The following is a 19,772-nucleotide window of genomic DNA, read 5'->3' as shown; positions in this document are numbered from 1 at the left end:
TTCAATTAAGATATGAAGTCAATAATTTTCAAATACCTCAAAACAAATACCAGTTCTTAATAAGGCTGCAGCAGTGTGTATATGCAAAATAGTGTTTGTTTCACAATTTTAAGCTTTGGCAGCAATATTTGAATTTCCTCCTAATTCCACCCACCACCCCGATTCTCTTCTTCAGTACTTGCTTAAATCCTCTAACATCTAACACTTCACAGTTCTTGCAAAAGGTCACCGACCCAAAATGTTAACTGCTTCTCCCTCCACAGAAGCTGCCTGACCTGAGTATTTCCATCATTTTCTGTTATCATTTATTGCCAATTGCCAGCGTCCAGTGCACTCTAACCGTGTAACAGAATTTAAGTCATTCAAAGGGGAGACTGGCACCGAAAATCTAGAGCTGAAGTGAAGCTTAAACACCTCTCTCGGCTTCTGCAAATTGGCCAGGCTCTTGAAGCCTACATAATAATCAAGCAAGGCAGTTAAAATCTAAAAAGGAACTCGATCAGGGGGACAAGCTACTTTTCGTTACCGTTCAAGCAACATGTGCGTACTAAATCTAAGCGGCCTCCACATTTTATCGGTCAAGACAGCGGAGTTTAAAGGGAATTGACACCATAGCAACAAGTGACCGCCTTCAAATCATTCGAGTATGAGAGAGGAAGAGAGAAAAAAAACATCGAGGTTCCTGGGTCCATTTTACATTATGGTTTTAAAGGAGTTGGGGGGGGGGTGGGGAGAGAATGTACAGGTAACTGATGGCTACACTTCATCGGGGTGGGGGTGTGGGAGATACTTAAAATGTTTAACTTTTGCTGTTTGATAATTGAAAGGCAAACCTCACACCAGCAGCTCAGGCCTACTGCAAATTTAAATAAATCCGCCCAGCTTTGGCAGTTTTCTTTCCACACAGGCACAGGACAGCATTTCCATAATTGGATGTTATTTTTGATCCGAAACTCATGACTGACACCCGTTGGGCTTTGATCTCAGGTCGCAAGATGAAACACCCAGCAGCATCTATCTCTCTCCCTCTCTCGCTCGGGAGAATTGCACGTACCTTTCCTCACCCGCCGACACATCACGTTAAGCGTCTTCCATATCGATGACCGGCAGCTTGTGAACAACATGAAGGTCATTTTCGTTATCGTTCTCGAGCACCGTCTACAAAGGAAAATGTCGGAGTGAAAGCTTCACATCGAAGGGAGCGACCATTTAGTGAAGCACATCACAAACAAAATCCCCCTGCACGTTTCAATGAGTCACGGCACCATATCGCTCCCAGCTCTCCCTCCGTGTGTGTGAAGACACCAGTCAGATTTCCTCATCCACCCGCCGCCGCCGGCCTGTAAGGGGCTGCACTGCGACGCCGCTGGGAAAAAAAACCCATCCCGCCGACAACCAACCAATCAAAACAAAAACACAGCACACGCTCCTGCGTCGTCCTGCCCAGCAACACCGCACCCACTCCCCTGCCGTGCTCCACCTCCCCAACATCGAGTCCAGCCTCTCATTGGTCGGCCTTTCGTAAATGGCGCGCAGCTCGCTCGAACGGCCTGGCGGAACCTGCCCAGGGGGGGGGGGGGGGGCGGTGTTAGGGGGAAGAATTCAACGGGGGCTTGTGAACGCCGGTCACGTGGGCCCCGCGAGCTTGCCTTTTTAAATCAGGTTCGGTTGGGGCGGGGGAGAGGCGGGAACCGCGCGCGCGCGTGTGTGGCTGTTTTCCCCCCCCCCATGTCTCGAGCCAAGGGAGGGGGAGGTGGGGACCTTTTCAATTCAAAAAAAAGATGCTGGCGAGCCTGTGACGTCACGCGTTTTCAACGTTCGGCTTTTTAAATTATTTTATCGCAAGCACTTGAGGAAATGGTTGGGTGAAAAATAAGGATTTAAAAATACTTGAAGCTTTATTTTAAAATAAAATGGATGGAAAGTTGCGTGAAATCTCGTGTTTCTTTTTTCCCTCGCGCTCCCTCCACTCTCTTCCCCACCCCCCCCCCTCCCAACAACTCGGTCCCAGCCGCAGCCAATGGGAAGCGAGAATTTTCGCGCTGATTGGCTTGGTGGAAGAAGAAGGAGGATGATGAGGATGAGGGAGTGAAGGAGTGAGTTACTGTACTCATTCAAAGTACAGTAACCCCCCCCACCTCCCCCCCCCCCCGGCTCAGGAAGATGTACGGATAAACAGGTTCGCTGCTTTTCTTTTCATGTGCATTATTTTTTTTTTACCTGACCTCAAATCTCATGCCTTTCCATTGCGCCCCCCTCCTCCTCTCTCTCTCTCTCTCTCTCTCTCCCCTCCTTTCCCTCTCTCCCTTTTTGCGGTGTAAACCGCATAGCGGGCCGGAGGGAGGTGGGGGAAAAAAAGGTGGCTGAATGAGAAGAGGTGGCTACTTAGTTAGAGAGAACTAGACCCTGAATTGGTCCAATCAGAAGCTGGGCAGTCAGTCAGTCTTGAACAGGGAATGAGATTTTAGCGTCTTTTTATTCTTTACCCCCCCCCCCCCTTCCTTCCCATACAGGTCTTCTGCGTATGTATTCCATTTTAAAAGAACCAGTTATCTATTATTTGATTGCACACGGACGATTAATAATTTCGGATGTCTGCAAGCACGGTGAGCGCAGATTCAATCGTTTTTTTTTAAAAAGAAAAGCTGCTGTGGGGTTGAATCTGCATTGCTGCTGTTGCCTGCCTGCTTGCTGGATGTATGGAGGGCAGCCATGTTTGTTAAATTTTTAAGATTGGGTCTTTTAATTTTATGTTGGTCTCTTTTCGGGATGGTTTGAAATTTAATTTCGGTCTTGCAACAGGTGTTTTTTTTTTGTTTTGTCTTTTTAAAAAAAAAGCACGCACAGCACTGGCGGATTGCTTTAGCTCCAGTGGAGATTTTGTAAATATGTGGCAGAAATTTTGCAAAAAAAAAGTAGGATGTGCTGCATCCAGCAGGAGACCTGCTGGGAATGGACCATTGGAATGACAAAAAGGCCATTTTTGTCAACGCAGTACTTCGGTTGTATTTGTTGCGCTTCGAGTATTGAGTGGAATTAACAAAACTGTTTGTGTTTGATGCAAGTTGCTAATCCCTCGTGATAAAGATAACGGGAGAAACAGATTAAACGAAAGAAATACTTCGGTTAATGCTGCAGACTTAGGTTTGTAAGTCGGAAAAGTTTTAATGATATGGTCGATGTGACATTTTAAAATAGTTAACGTGTTCGTTTATTCTTTTGCTTTAGTACAACTGATTATTGTTTTATGATTAAAACATTTCTGACCCCGAAAGAATCAAGGAGTTAACTGAAATTGTTGATTTATCTCATACTGACTGGTTTACTGTAATGTTCAGGATGGTGCTGCAGTTCAGTGAATAAAATGTATATTTGTGGTCCAAATTAGTCATCTGAACAGTTGACATGAAATGAATGAAAAAGTACTTTTGAATGGGTTGATAATTCAGCATGATGTCATCATGTTTTGGTGAACTAAAACACATTTGGATTACCCTATTTTATGGTAATATGCCTTAATATTGATTGCAAACCTAATTGCCTGCCATGCTCTTCACTGAGCCCATTTAGGTTACATTTAAAAATATAGAGTATTTTAATTTAATTAAGTTATTCATAATCAAAGCTTTTGAAACATTGCTTCTAATCTGAGATGTGTTGATCTACACCTTCCCAACTGGGCTTGCTTTATTTTCTAGATTCAGGTTTGAAATTAATACTTTGAACTCAATTTGGCTCCCACCAAAAGTGGTGTAGTGCATAATAATGTAATATTTGAATCACACATGGAACAGATTTAAATGTGATGTGGCAATAGTTGCTTATGATGATACCTTAAATGATAGAAGATGGTATGAGGCAGTAACATTTTGTTTTAAATGTAGCTTTGAGAAAGTTTTAGAAGTCCTAACACAAACAGATGGAACTTTTTAGTTTTGCTTTTTTTGGAGAATGAATAAGGTTTTCTGAAACTCTTAAGTAAAAATCGAGCTGCAGTAAATTAGTGAGGCAATATGCTACCATTAGCAACTTTGGTGCTTTGGTCATCTCAATTTATCATCTGTTAAAAATCAATAAGAATTGTTAAGATTAGCAAACACTTTTTTTAAAAAAAGGTCTAAAATGGGCCTAGATAATTGACATGGTCTTTATTGGCCTTTGGGCTTTTTTTTAAGTGTACAGTAGTACAATTTGAGAGCTGTCCTGGTCATTACGTAATGGAATCCAATTTTAATGTACTTTTTGGTTATTTTCCCTTCCCCACTTGATTCTTTCTTAAAGCCTTCTATTTGGTATGGAAATAGGTGAGATATGTCCACTTGTTATCAATCCATCGGATGGGAGGTACACAGTAGCTGCCTGAGTTTGCTGGCCTTCTATCAATTGTCCCTTCAACCTTGGAAATTGTTTGGCTTCTGCTCTGTGCATCCTTCTGTTGATATTGGGATTTCGCAGTCTAGGAAATTGCCAAATTAAGACTTTTGTTTTAATGTAACACACTATTTAAAATGTAGAAACTTCTAGTGTGCACTAGAGGCTTGAGCACATAATCTAGGCCATCTTTCACTTGAGAATATAAAACAAGATCCTTCTGACTTTTCAGGTGAACCTAAATGACCCCATAGCATTATTTTGAAGAAGAACAGGTGGTAAATATTTACATCCCTCAACCAACTAAAACAAAATTATCTATTCATGATCACATTTTTGTTTGTTGGACTTGCTTTGGGCAAATTGGCTGTGGCATTTTCAGCATTACAACAGAGGTTAGACTTCAACAAATACTTCATGGCTGTAAAGCATTTTGGGACACCTTGAGATCGTGACCCCTTGATTTTAGATAACCTGATCACTTAATACAGTGTCTTGTAGTAAAGTATAGATTCACAGATCATTTATAGCCACATGGTGAGTTTCAAGGCTTGGCCATTTTCTCATGTGAGGTGCTAAATGAAGCTTGATTACCTTGTTACAGGAAAAGACAATTATCTCTCACTTACCCTGGTGTGGGTAGTTGAAGCTACCTTGCTAGCTGTTGTGCACAGAGACCTAAAAGGAGGGCAGCAGAAAATGACAAAAAACAAACATTACTTTTAATAATAGCTATTACTTTCCCCCCCCAAGAGACTTTTGGCCAAGGATGTGATAGTCATAATTAACAGCTTTGTAGCTTTGAGGGAAAAAAATTTTGGTTAAAGAGAGTTGGGTGGAAGGTCAGGACAGAACTTTAGAATTGATGTTTGGTTTTCAGTCACCTCTCTCAAAACTGTTATGTCCTAGGCGTTAGTTCCATGGATGGCAGCAACCCTGTGATAGATTTCCCAAGTGACTTAGTAATGTCAGGTTGTTTAATATGGCAGACCCCAAACCAAAGGTTGATCCTGCCTTCATCTTGTGTCCACATGTGCACTTTAGCAACCAATTGAGAATCAAAACCTGAGCTGTTTTTCTTGTTTTGATAATAAAGAGACATTGTGGCCAATCAAATATCAAAGTCACTTTCCCAATTGATGACAATTAACAGAGCAAACTAAGGATCGATTGTAAATCACAATTTTAGTCAATGCTATGAAGCCATTAAGGAGTCCACTGTTTTATTTTCTACTCTAAAATTTAGACCTTGCATTGCCTGATGAACAAACACTGTTACTTTCATAAATTAAATCACCTATTTCCTGTTCTTTGTTACTTGGCATTAGTTCTTGCTGAAGTTTGGTATACAAGTAGCGAATGTTCATCTGATTCTTTATGATTATCAGCAGGCTATTTTGTTTTCATGGCTTCAAAACTTGCCCTCACCTGTGGTCCACATGAAGATTTTAACTGGGGATTGTTTGGCGATCAGGAGTTGGAACTCAAGCTGGTTTAAAGCACTGCTTAGTCTAGGATTGCTGAAGCCATTTTAACACCTCAATTACATTCCTGCAGAGATCACTTAATGTCGTACAGTTTATAGAACCCAGCTTGAAACTTTGCTAGGTTGTACACATACCATATCAGAAAATGTATTGGTTCAGTGAGCAATAGGGCTTTTTGTGTCTATGTACGTTGTGTATAGTTTTATATGTCAGTGGATATTTTAATTGGAAATCTTGTAAAGTGTTCAATGTCACATTGAACAGAAGACCAGATAGGCCTGAGTGAATATACACCCCCTTGAGGTATAAAACTGCCACTGGATGATACAAAACTTGGAAGCATTGTGAACTTTGAGGATAGTGTAGAACTTCAAAAGGACGTAGATAAGTTGGCGCAATGGGTGGATAGGTGGCAGAAGGACTTCAGTCCAGAGAAATATGAAATAATTCACTTTGCTTGGAAGAACATGGAGAGACAATATAAAATAAATGGAAAAATTCTAATGGGGGCGCAGGAGCAGAGGAACCTGGATGTATATGTGTATAAGTCATTGAAGGTGACAGGACAGGTTGAGAGAACAGTTAATAAAGCATATGGTGTCCTAGGTTTGATCAATAGGGACGTAGAGCACAAGAGCAAAGAGGTTATGTTGAACTTGAATAAGACACTAGTTTGGCCTTTGCTGGATTATTGTGTCTGACCTGAGGCTGAGAATGGTTCCAGGGATGAGGAAATTAAGTTATGAAGTTAGATTAGCGAAAAGACGTTTGAGAGAAGATTTGATGGAGATACTCAAAATCATGATGGGTCTGGACAGAGCAGATAGGGAGACACTCGTTAGAAGAGCGAGAGGACGCAGATTTAATGTAATTGACAAAAGAAGCAAAAGCAATATGAGAAAAAAAAATGTTGCGGAGCGATTGGTGAATGCCTGGAATGCATTTCCTGACAGTGTGTGGAGGCAGGTGCAATCGAAGCATTCAAAAAGAAATTAGCTATTATCCGAAAAGGAACAATGTACAGAGTTACGGTGAGAAAATGACAGTAAGTAAATGGCTCATTTAGAGAGCTGGTACAAACACAATGGGCCAAATGGCCTCTATCCACACTGTAACAATTTTGTGATTCTGAAAAGGGTACAGCTAAGCCACGCTAGAGAAGTTTATTAATAGATTAAAAGAAGAGGTTACGATGATGCTGAAAAGATTGGTAAGCTTGAGGATTGGGAAGATTCTAAAAATCAACAAAGGATGACCAAGAAATTGATGGAAGGGGAAAATAGAATGCAGTCAACTAGCAAGAAATGTAAAAAATCTTAATCAGTTTCTATAAGTATGTAAAAAGGAAAAGATTTTTGAAAGTAAACATGGGTCCCTTAGAGGTAGTGACAGGAGAAAATATAGTGGGTCTATGGAAACAGAAACGTTAAATAATTTTTAAAATTCATTCGCAGGTTGAGGTCTTCGCTAGCTGGGCCAGCATTTGTTGCCTTTGAGAAGGCAGTAGTGAGCTGCTGCCTTGAACCGCTGCAGCTCATGAAGGCAGTTCACCACCACCTTCTCAAGGGCATCTAGGGATGGGCAATAAATGCTGGCCCAGCCAGCGAAGCCCACATCCCGTAAATTTAAAAAAAAATGTTTTGCCTGTCTTTGTAATAGAAGAGATAATACTGGAAACTGTGGGGAGCCAAGTGTCTAATTAGAGTGAGGAGCTTAACATAATTAATATTAGTAAAATAAAAAGGAAAAGTTAATGGAACTAAAAGCCAACAAATTCCCAGGACCTGATGGCTCAGACCTGAGGGTTTTAAGATTTGGCAGCAGAGATGGTGGAAGCATTGATCGTCCATGGTCCCTGAAGTGTAAGTGTAACCCTGTTGTTCAAGAAGGAGAGAGCAGGGAACTATGGATCAGTTAGTCTGGCATCAATAGTAGGAAAAATGCTAGAATCTGTTAAGTGTGTATTAGCTGGGTATTTGGGAAATTGCTATGAATAGGTAGAATTAACACAGTTTTATGAAAAGGAAACTATGTTTGACCATCATTGAGATTTTTGAGGATAAAACTAGCAAGATAAATAAGGGAGACCCAGTGGATGTTGCATGTTTGGATTTTCAGAAGGCATACGATAAGATGCCACATGAAAGGCTGTTACACAAGATTAGGGCTTATGGGATGGGGCAGTATATTAGCATAAATTGAGGGTAAGTTAATGGACATAAAACAGAATGGAAATAAACTGGTCTTTTTCACAATGACTGGGTGTAATGAAATGAATGCATCTAGAAACAGCGCTTGGGCCTCAGCTATCTGCAATCCATATCAATGCTGAGATGAGGGAACCAAATTTGCTGATGATACAGATCTAGGTGGGGAAGTAAATTGTGGTGAGTAGGAGGGAGAGTTGCATTGGCAAGAGGTGACAGATTTAATATGACTTGGGAAAGCATGAAGATATCTACTTGAAAGGAAGATTGGAAAAGCAAATTATTTTTAAAAGGTGAGAGACTAGTAAGTATTAGCATGTAGAGGGATTTAGGGGACCTTGTACAAAAAAGTTAACATAGGATAGCAAGCAATTAGGGTGTCGAATGATTGATAGCCATTGTTCCTTGCTGCAGTTATATAGGACATTGGTGAGACCAAGTTTGGAGTACTGTGTAGATTTTTGGACTTGCCCAGGAGACTTGTCTTAGGGGTGCAACAAACAAAGTTTCGTGCGTTTGTTTGCTGGGTGAGGGAAGTGTCCTTTTAAGGAGAGATTAAGCAGAATGGGTCTTTATCTGGCATTAAGAATGAGAAGTGATCTCATTGAAGATTCTTTACAAAAATGTTTAGAGAGCCTGACAGGCTCTCCCCTGCCTGAAGAGTCGAGAATTAGGGGACATAGCCTCAGAAAATGGAGGCAGCCATTTAGGACTGAGATAAGGAGGAATTTCTTCACTTCGTGAGTTAGAGTCTTCTCTTAGAGGGCTTTTGAATGCTCCGTCAATTGATGTATCCAAGACAAAGTGTGGTAGATTTTTGAGCAGTAAAGAAGTCAAGGGATGTGATTGGGCAAGAAAATGGAGTTGAGGTAGAAGATCAGTCATTATATAATTGAATGGTAGAACAGGCTCAAGGGGCCGTATAACCCCTGACTTCTATTATTCTTATCTTGAATATTTTGGTAGCATAACACTTCCAAGTATTTGTCAACTTGATATTATTGCATTGCAATTTTTCTTTATTACAGAAATATGTTTTATAATCAGTTTTTCTCTTTTTGCCCACCTAAAGCTCTGAGACTGCTAACATCTATACAGCATGGCTCAACCCTACCGAATTCCACAGAATGTAATGGGGAGTTCCCGGTCACTGGCACACGAGTTGATTAATCCCATAACTATGAAACAGGTTCCTGAGATCCTTAGTATTGCTAATAAGAAGAGTCAAAATGGTGAAGTGACTTCTGAGCACTCCATACTGACTGACAAAGCTGTCACACCATTATCAGCTGCTCTTCAGGATAGTGTGATACACCGATTAAATGGACATGATGCAGCTTCTGCATACAGATCATCAGACAAATTAAAGGATTTAACTTCTCTTGTGTTAAATGGAGATTCTGGTGCACCAGATGTAGTTGAAGACCCACCATCCCAGCATGCATCTTCTCCAGTTGAATGCTCCACGGAGAACAGAGGGAACAAAACACCACCTCGAACAACGCCTAAGAAGAGTGGTTCACCAGAGATTAAGTTGAGGATTACTAAAACTTACTTGAATGGAAAGCCACTGTTTGAATCCTCACTTTGTGGAGATCTGCAGATAGGTGACCCCGAGTGTGCACAGCAGGAAGAAGAAGAAAAGGATGAAGACAAAGGAAAAAATAGAGAGAAAAGAAAAAGGAAGAGAAGTGTGAAGTATGATGCATTACTTGAACAAAGTCTGGCTCAAGTGGCACTTGTGTCCAAGACATCCAGTTCTCCTGATGAGCATGAAAAGGTGAGTGTGGATAGTTATAGCCATTTGTGGACAGGCTTACCACCAAATTATTGCTGGTTATCTTATTTTTTGTAACTGAAATGTGATGTGAATTATAAAAAACCTGACACTTTTTTGATATCAAATCAGTCTGTTTGATTAGTGACTCCTGAATAGTAAGGGGGAGCTTCTGTAGCATACGTTAGCATCTAAAGCAGTTAAGCATAATTTATAAAATGATATTTGTATGGCTCTGTTTAGAATATTATTTGCATAATTTTTATAAATTAAATTTAATTCACAGATTAGTTACTTGAACAAATTGGCAGCTTTACCACATCTACCAGCAATATGAAGATCACCTTTTTTTTTAAAGCTCTATCAAATGGCTGCAGTGCCATGCTTGAAATATCATGACATTCTTAATTATCAATTTTCTCAATTAAACAAAAAAATTGACATCTCTTGTTAAGATTTTGGAAATCTCCTTCAGATGTTTTTTGGGATTCAGAATAATGCCAAATGACAATATGACTACAACTTACTTTACTGATACATCATTTAAATACAAAGACAATTGCATTAAAATTGCTCCAAGTCATGAAATCCATTTTTAATATAAAGTAATTACTTTGTCTTTTTGAGGTTTAACCAATTTCAAATGTTTCCAGTCATGGCAATTCCTTCATTGTTCCCTCAGGGTCTATTCGATATCTGATACGAGATTCCTTTTGCAGTTTCAGAAAAATTTCCACTCCTTTTGTTATTTTATAAAATTCCAGATTTTAAATATTCTGAGGTGTTGTTAATTTGCGCAGGTTTATCAGAGTAAGTTTTCTGGTAGTTCATTTAAATTGGAATATGGCTTTGAAACTATATTTAAAAGCAAAATACTGCACCTGATCTGCAGAATGTTTCTAAGATTTTCTATTTGAAATTCAGAGATTTGGTTTGTTCAAACTCCTGTAAATATGTTTAACATTTTGAAGTTCTAACCATTTGGTATGCTGGCCAATCAGGAAGTACTTTCCTAAGTTTTTATCACGTGCTTGAAATTTGTCGAATATTGATTGCTCTCCCTCATTGAGGTGTTATCTCCCAGGTGACTTTTTTTTGTTTTATTGATGTTCTTGAAGCATGTTATTCTTTTAAGGACTGTACTTATGCTTATCTTGTATGCAAGGAAAAGGTTTAGATTTTGAATTACATCTGTTATTGATTTGGGAACATCCTTAGCTCTTGTTAAGGGGAAGAAAAATACTGCTGCTACCTGTACTGATAAAATTCTAGAGAAATGGCATTTGATGTGGGTGCTTTCCCTTGTTTAGCAGACTCTACATTCTGAAATGAGAGATAAATATATGGACTGCATTCTTTAATTCTAAACCAGCAATTTTTGTTGTTGAGGCTTTACTGCTTTCTGAATACTTATCTTAAGAGATTTACAGAGGCAGTCTTTAAATGCTTCAATTGACTCAGCCTCAACAACCTTTTGTGGCAGAGGGTTCCAGATTTCTACTGCCTATTGTGTGAAGTGCTTCCTGCTTTCACTGCTGAATGGCTTGGTTCTAATGATGATTATAAAATGGAACCAAAGACTGACAGGGAAATCTGTAACAGAACAACGGGTCATCTTTGAGGAGGAGATGCTTCAAGTGGTGATTGGTGCTGAACATTGCACATTCGTGACTTCTCAGAGATACTGAAGCAGTCCATGTCCAAATGCAGCAAGACCTGGACAGCATTCAGACTTGGCGCTGACAAGTAGAAAGTAACATTAGCGCCACACAAGTGCTGGGCTATCTCCAACAAGGGAGAATCTAACCATAGCCCCTTGACGTTCATTACCATTGCTGAATCCCCCCCACTATCAACATCGTGAGGGTTACCATTTTCTAGAAATTGAACTGGATGCCATATAAATACTGTGGCTACAAGAGCAGGTCAGAGGCTAGAGACCCGGAAGCAAGTAACTCACGTCCTGACTACCCCCCCCCACCCCCAAGTCTGTACATCATCTACAAGGCACAAAACAGGAGTATGATGGGACACTTAGCACTTGCCTGGATGAGTGCAGCTCCAACAACACCCAAGAAGCTTGTAACCATCCAGGACAAAGCAGCCTGCTTGATTGGCACCCCATCCACAAACATTCACTCCCCCCACCACCAACACAGTGACAGCAGTGTGTACCATCTACAAGATGCACTGCAGAAACTCACCAATACTCCTTAGATAGCACCTTCCGAACCCACGACCACTAACACCTATAAGGATAAGGGCAGCGGATACATGGGAACACCACCACATGGAAGTTCCCCTCCAAGCCACTCACCATCCTGATTTGGAAATATATCACCGTTTGGCTGGGTCAAAACCCTGGAACTCCCCCCACACGTGGGCTGTAGCGGTTCAAGAAAGTAGCTCATCACCACCTTCTCAAGGGCAACTAGGGATGTACAATAAATGCTGGCCTAGCCAATGAAGCCCACACCCCTTGAATGAATGAATTTTTAAAAAGGTGCAGGTTAGATACATTCCAACAAGGGTGGTATGTAAGAGAACCAAAGCCAGTCCTTATTAGATAATGAGGGAGATAAATAATATGAAGAAATAAAGAAAGAGGGCATGCCAGGTCAATGCTTCAATTGGAAAACAGGTCGAATACAATATGCTGAGTGGGGCGATGAAGAGGAAAATAAAACTGGCAAAGAGAGAGGATGAAAATAGAATGGCAATTAGCATAAAAGAGGACCCAAAAATCTTCTACCAACAAGCAAATAATAAGCTGGTAGTAAGAGGTGGAGTTAGTCCTATTAGGGACAAAGATGGTGATGTGCTTAGAGGCTCAGGGCATGGCTAGCATACTTAATACTATGCCCTTATTCAAGAAAGGGTGTTAGAACAGTCCTAGCAACTGCAGGCCAGTTAATTTAACATCAATGGTGAGCAAGGTTTTAGAAACGATAATCAGAAAAAAATCAGGCACTTGGAAAGATTTGAATTAAGGAGAGCCAGTATGGGTATGTAAAAGGAGATCATGGTTGACTAATCTGATTGAAATTTTTGATGAAGTAACAGAAGGTTGATGAAGGAAATGCAATGGACATTATCAAATGCCTTCTTAAAATCCACGTAGGCAAAGTACCACGTAAAAGGCTGGTTAATAAAATTGAGTCTCATGGAATAGGAGGGTCAGTCTCGGCTTAGATTTAAAAAAATTGGCTTAAGGGCAGAAAACAGCGAGTCATGGTAAATGATTTTTCAGACTGGTGTTCCGCAAGGGTCGGTGATAGCACCACTTTTTTTTAAAGATATATGTAAATGACTTGGGTATTGGATTATGGATTAAAATTTGGTGATGATCAAAGGAAGTGGTTTATAAGGATGCCAGAAAAAGTGGGAAGCCTGAGGATTGGGAGTAATTTAGAACAAACCAAAGGAGGGCCAAGAAACTGATTAAGAAAAGAAAAAGAGGATGTGAATACAAACTAGCGAGGACTGTAAAAGCTTCTTTAGGTTTGAGGAAAGGAAACGGTTAGCTAGGACAAATGTTGGCATATTACAGGTGGGGACAGAAGAATTTACAGTGGAGAACTGGGAAATGGTGGAGAAACTAAACAGTTGCTTTGCATCTGTCTTCGTGGAAAAAGATGCAGATAATCTCCCAGATATACTAGGCGACCAAGGGACTTGTGAATCTGAGGAACTAAAATTAGTATTACTAAAGAGATAGCACTTGAACAGTTAACTGGATTGAAGGTTGATAAATCCCCTGGACCAGATGAGCTTCATCCCAGAGTGTTGAAGGCGGTGAATGCATTGATGGTCATCTTTCAAAATTATATAGATTCTGGAAAGGTGAACTGTAAAGTAGCAAATGTAACCCCACTATTTAAGAAGAGGGAGAATGGATAACTACACACCTGATAGTTTGATGTCAGTGGTAGGGAAAATATTGAATTTATTATAAAGGATGTGATACTGTACATTTAGAAAAGAATGCTAAAATGGGGCAGGGATGACATGGATTTATGAAAGGGAAATCATGTTTGACAAACTTGTTGGAGTTTTTTGAGGACATTACTTGTAGCATTGATAAAGGAGAACCAGTGAATGTGGTGTATTTGGATTTTCAGAAGGCTTTTGTTAAGGTCCTGCACAGGAGATTAGTAAATAAAATTAGAGTGCATGGAATTGAGGGAAATATACTCGTATGGATTGAGAATTGGTTAACAGGCAGAAAGCAGAGAGTAGGAATAAACAAGCCATTCTCAGACTGGCAGGCTGTTGCTAGTGGGGTACCAAGGATCAGTACTTGGGTCACAGCTGTTCACAATCTGTATAAATGATTTGGATGTGTTTTTCAGTCCATTTGTGGAGTTTTACTTGGAGCTTGTGTACTTGGTCACCGCCTTTGTCTTTTCCGACACGGCGTGCTTGGCCAGTTCCCAGGGCAGCAGCAGGCACACGGTGGTCTGGATTCCCTGGGAGCTGATGGTGCTCCCCTTGTTGTAATGGGCCAGGCGGGAAGCCTCACCCGCGATGCACTCGAAAATATCGTTCACGAGCAAGTTCATGGTGCTCATGGCCTTGGAGGAGATGCCAGTGTTAGGGTGAACCTGCTTCATCACTTTGTAGATGGAGTAACTTGCGTTCCTCGACCTTCGCCACTTCATGCCGCCCTTTGCTGCCGGTTTCTTTAAGGCTTTCTTGGCTCCCTTCTTGGGAGCTGGTTTCTTCGCATCAACCATCTTCAGTTTCAGGCAGGGGACCAATTGTAATATTTCCAAATTTGCTGATGATGCCAAACTGGGCTGGAATGCAAGTTGTAAGGAAGATGTAAAGAGATTTCAATAGGACTTGGACTGACTAAGTGGAAGGGCTAGGACATGGCAGATGGAATATAATGTGAATAAATGTGAAGTTATTCGTTTTGGTAGAAAAAACAGAATATTCAGGCAGAATATTTCTTAAATTGTGAGGTTTGGGAGTGCAGGTGCCCAAAGGGACCTGGGTGTCCTTGTTCATGAGTCACTAAAAGTTAGCAAGCAAGTAATTAGGAGAGCAAATGGCATCTTGGCCTTCATTGCAAGGGGATTTGAGTACAGGAGTAAAGATGTCTTGCTGCAGTTGTATAGAGCCTTGGTGAAACCTCGCCTGGAGTATTGTATACAGTTCTGGTCCCCTTATCTAAGGAGGGATATATTTGCCATAGTGGGAGTGCAACAGAGGCTCACCAGATTAATCCCTGCGATGACAGGATTGTTTTATGAGGAGAGATTGGGGAGACTGGGCCTGTATTTGCTATAATTTCAAAGAGTGAGGGGTCACCTCATTGAAACTACAAAATTCTTACAGGACATGACATGGATGCAGATAAAATATTTCCCCTGGCTGATGATCCAAAACCAGGGGACATAATTTCAGAATAAGGGGCAGGACATTTAAGACCGAGATGAGGAGGAATTTCTTCACTCATTGAGTGGTGAATCTTTGGAATTCTCTACCCCAGAGGGCTCAATCACTGAGCATGTTCAAGATGGAAATCGATAGATTTTGGGAGACTAATGACATTAAGGGATATGGAGATAGTATTGGGAAAGTGGTGTTGAGGTAGATGATCAGCCATGATCTAATTGAATGGTGGAGCAGGCTTGATGGGCTGAATGGCCTATACCAAACTTGGAGGAGTGGCAGATAGCGAGGGTGATACCAATTGTCTGCAACAGGACATAGGCTAACAGAATGGTCAGACAAATTGCAGATGAAATTTAACGCAGAAGTGAGGATCATTTTGGCAGAAGACGATAGGGAGAGGTAATTATACTTATTGCCATAGTTCTGAAGAGTGTGCAGGGACAAAGGGACCTAGGGGAATCATGTGCATTTGGTAGGACATATCGAAAGGGCGTTTATCAAAACGTGGCACCTTGAGCTTTATAAATAGAGGTAATAGATAGTAGACAAGGGGAAAAAAAACTGTTCCCATTAACTGATGGCACAGGGATAAGGGGACACAGGTGTTCCAAGGTTTTGGGTCAGAGATGCGGCAGGGGCTATGTGAGGAAGAGCATTTTTACACAATGAGCCCAAGGGTTGTGGAACCACAGACTGTGAATGATTGCAAGGGAAACTGGATGGACACTTAAAGGAAATAAAGTTGCAGGGCTATGGGGATATAGCAGTGGGGGTCCCAGCATGGGCTTGACGGGTGGAATGGCCCCCTGTGCCATAAATGACACTCTGACCCTCTTGTTTTTATTCGTTCATGGGATGTGGGTGTCACTGGTTAGGTCATTTATTGCCCATCCTGAGTTGCCCTTGAGAAGGTGGTGGTAAGCTACATCCTTGAACCCCTGCAGACCATGGGAGTCTCAGCTTTTCACCATATTTATCAAAGACTTGGACTAGATGACCTTGCAGATGACACTAGTTGGCAGGCACAGCACTTAAGCAGTAATGCAAACGGGAACAACGTAGACAAGTTAAGTGAGTGCCAAAGCAGCCCACTTAGGTACACCCACAGTGCTGTTAGGAAGGCGGTTCCAGGATTTTGACCCAGCGACAGTGAAGGAATGGCGATATATTTCCTAGTCAGGATGGTGAGTGGCTTAAAAGGGAACTTCCAGGTGGTGGTGTCTACCGCCCTTGTCCTTCTAGATGGTTGTGGTTTTGGAAGGTGCTGTCTAAGGAGCCTTGGTGAGTTCCTGCAGTGCATCTTGTAGATGGTACACACTGCTGCCACTGTACGTCGGTGGTGGAGGGAGTGAATGTTTGTGGATGTGGTGCCAATCAGGTGGCTGCTTTGTCCTGAATGGGATCAAGCTTCTTTAGTGATGTGGGAGCTGCACTCATCCAGGCAAGTGGGGAGTATTCCATCACAATCTACAAGCCACAAGTCAGGAGTGTGGACAGACTTTGGGGAGTCAGATGTTGAGTTACTTGCCGCAGGATTCCTAGCTTCTGACCTCCTCCTGTAGCCACAGTATTTGTATTGCCAGTCCAGTTCAGTTTCTGGTCAATAGTAAGCCGGAGGAGATTGATAGTAGGGGATTCAGTGATGGTAATGCTATTGAACGTCATGGGGTGATGGCTCTTCTTAGAGGTGGTCATTCATTGCCTGGCACTTGAGTGGCACGAATGTTACTAGCCACTTGTCAGCTCAAGCCTGAATATTTTCCAGTATTTGGACATGGACTGCTTCAGCAAGTTTTGGATTCAGCCACCAGAGGAAATAGGTTTTCTCTTAACCTACCCTATCAAATAGGTTGTCATTTTGAATGCCTCACTGAAATATCCCTCCCCTTTACTCCCCAGTGTCATTCTGTGAACCTGTGCCATAAAATCCTTTAAGGTGCAGTGCCCAGAACTGAACACAGTATTCCTGAGTGGCCCTGACCAAGTCTTTAAACAGCTGAAGTCTCCTTTCCCTTTGTTGTCCATCCTCCTCGATACAGGCTACCAAACTATTAGCCTTATTTTACTTACACAAATCACTAAAAGCTAATGGATATGTGAACACCCAAATCTCCATGCTCCTCCACAGTTTCTATCTTTTCACTGATGATGGATGAGCAGGTGATAGGGGAATTGATTTTTTTTTTTGTTTTGGTCCAAAGTGAATGAATTCACTTTCCCAGATTGAATTTTAGCTTTGCCCACTCACTTAACCTGTTTGTGTTGTTCCCATCTGCATTCCTGCTTGAGCACTGTGCCTGCCAACTAGTGTCATCTGCAAGCTCATGTAGTCCAAGTCATTGATAAATATGGTGAAAAGCTGAGACCCCCCAGTACAGATCTCTGGGGACACCACTTGTCACCTTCTGTCAATCAGAATATGTACTCTTTATGGCCAGATATATAGCAGATGAAATTAAATGCAGGGAAGTGTGAAGTGGTGCATTCTTGTAGGAAGAATGAGCAGAGGCAATATAAACTAAATGGTACAATGTTAACATGCAGGAAGAGAGACCCCCTGGCAGTGTATGTACACTAATTATTGAAGGTGGGAAGCCAAGTTGAAAAAGCTGTTTTTTCAAAAGCATATGGGATTCTTGGCTCTATTAGTATGGAAACAGAGTATGAAAGCAAGGAAGTCACGCTAAATGTTTATAAAGCACTGATTAGACCTCAGCTGGAGCATTGTATTCAATTCAGGACACCACAGTTTAGGTAGAATGTCTTGGCTTTAAAGAGGCTGCATAAGAAGCTTACTGAAACAGTACCAGCACGAGAGACTTAAGTTATGTGGAGAGACTAAAGAAGCTGGGGAGTAGAGAAGATTGGAAGTCGATTTGACAGAGGTTTTCAAAATAATGAACAGTTTGGGGTAAATAAGGAGAAATTGTTTCCAGGAAAGGAGGGTTGGGAGAATTATAGTGATAGGCGAAAGAACCTGAGGTGACGTGAATATTTTTCTTTTAATGGTGTGAGTTATGATGATATGGAATCCACTCATTGGCGGTGAAAGCAGATTTATGAATAGCTTTCAAAAGGGATGGAATAACTACTTGAGGGGGTTGGGGGAATCCTCTGGTGAGAAAAGCAGTGGAATGGGACTAATTGTATCGCTGTATTCAGAGCCGGCTTTGGCACAGTGGACTGAATGGCCTCGCTCTCTATCATTCTATGATTATCTCTACTGTTTCCTACCTGTCAACTGTTTTCTAACCTGTGTTGCAAGATTGTTTCCAAATATAGAGGCATTCATTTTTTTCTTCCCAATAATTGATTATGGAATCATATCAAATGCTTTTTGGATATCTATGTGATTGCTATATGCAGACGACGCCTTATGCACAATCTTTGTGACTACCTCGATTTGGCAGATTATTTCCAAAACTTGAAAGGTTGTGATTTCTTTGAAATTTTTTTCCTTTCGTTTAGGCAGTATTTTTTAGTGTCTTTGCTCCGTTATCCCCCGTTGAACTGAGTTTTAATGGATATTTGGCATTCATTTTAAGCACGAGTGTACACTAATACAAAAACAGAAATGATGAAATACTCAGCAGGCCTAGCATTTGTGAGAGAAACAGAGTTAACGTTTTGGGTTTAACTATTCATCAGGTCATTGATCTGGAATGTTGACTCTGTTTCTCTTTCCACTGTCTGACTTGCTGAGTATTTCCAGCATTTTTTGTTTTTCACAGCATCTAAGTGATTTGCTATTGTACACATTTTAGATTATCATTTCCCAGTTACAAAGATTGAGTTCCATTCATGTACTGAGATCCAAGTTCAATCGTCTCTTTTATATTCTTGGTACATTTTTGTTTTTTTTTCCTCCCCTCGTAAATTCTTCCCTCAAGATTGTCATCTGATTAAGGATGAGATTATTCATGGTAATGAATTGCTCCATTTTGAGTGACGAAGAAAGAAATAATCCCCAAATTTGCAATAATTTGTTTCAAAGCCGCATAGAGACCAAGATGGTGGGGAAGGCCACCATTTAATTTTTGCAACTGTATGGTGTCATAATATTTCATATTTGTCAGACGTCCATACTACTATCTGGTTAATTTTTCTGACTTTTGCATTCTCATGCTTTGCTTAAATAAAGTTTGAACACACTCCAGTGAGATATTATATCAGGGATTGGTAAAAGAACCAAACTGATGTGAGGAAAAGCTACAGCATCTCGCGTAGCTGGATCTGGAATGGCCACTGACTGTGAGTATGGTGGAAGGAGATTCAATTATGACTTTTAAAGGGCTATTAGATAATTATCTGAGGGAGAAATTTGCAGGGCTATAGGGAGAGGGCAGGAGAGCTTAGTTGCTTTTGCAGAGAGCCAGCACGGACACAACAGGGAGTCAGTGGCATAGGGCTAATGTCACTAGACTACAGAGGCTCAGGCTAATGCTCTGGGGATATAGGTTCAGATCCCACCATGGCAGCTGGTGGAATTTAATTTCTGTTTATAAAAACCTGGAAATGAAAGCTAGT

At 41.1% G+C, this 19,772-nt stretch overlaps 2 protein-coding genes across 6 annotated transcripts in view; one reads left to right on the top strand and one right to left on the bottom strand.

Moving 5' to 3' along the window:
* The window catches only part of letm1 (leucine zipper-EF-hand containing transmembrane protein 1), a 122,243-nt gene extending 120,810 nt beyond the window's left edge, over positions 1 to 1,433 (bottom strand). The window contains exon 1 of one of the 2 annotated variants that reach the window (XM_041187670.1): positions 1,055 to 1,433. In XM_041187670.1, the coding sequence (XP_041043604.1) occupies positions 1,055 to 1,133 (79 nt within the window). In that variant the 5' untranslated portion in view covers positions 1,134 to 1,433. The remainder of the gene's footprint in view (positions 1 to 1,054) is intronic. The other variant, XM_041187680.1, reaches the window with a different exon arrangement.
* A 212-nt stretch (positions 1,434 to 1,645) lies between these two features.
* The window catches only part of nsd2 (nuclear receptor binding SET domain protein 2), a 116,459-nt gene continuing 98,332 nt past the window's right edge, over positions 1,646 to 19,772 (top strand). Inside the window, exons 1-3 of one of the 4 annotated variants that reach the window (XM_041210039.1) lie at positions 1,646 to 1,662; positions 2,514 to 2,606; positions 9,138 to 9,845. In XM_041210039.1, the coding sequence (XP_041065973.1) occupies positions 9,165 to 9,845 (681 nt within the window). In that variant the 5' untranslated portion in view covers positions 1,646 to 1,662; positions 2,514 to 2,606; positions 9,138 to 9,164. Of the gene's footprint in view, positions 1,663 to 2,159; positions 2,180 to 2,233; positions 2,607 to 3,125; positions 3,145 to 9,137; positions 9,846 to 19,772 lie in introns of those variants that run through there. The other 3 variants (XM_041210134.1, XM_041210291.1, XM_041210214.1) reach the window with 3 other exon arrangements.

Source organism: Carcharodon carcharias, chromosome 1, assembly GCF_017639515.1.
Source record: "Carcharodon carcharias isolate sCarCar2 chromosome 1, sCarCar2.pri, whole genome shotgun sequence".
NCBI classification, from domain to species: Eukaryota; Metazoa; Chordata; class Chondrichthyes; order Lamniformes; family Lamnidae; genus Carcharodon; species Carcharodon carcharias.
This window is presented reverse-complemented; position numbering and strand designations above follow the sequence as displayed.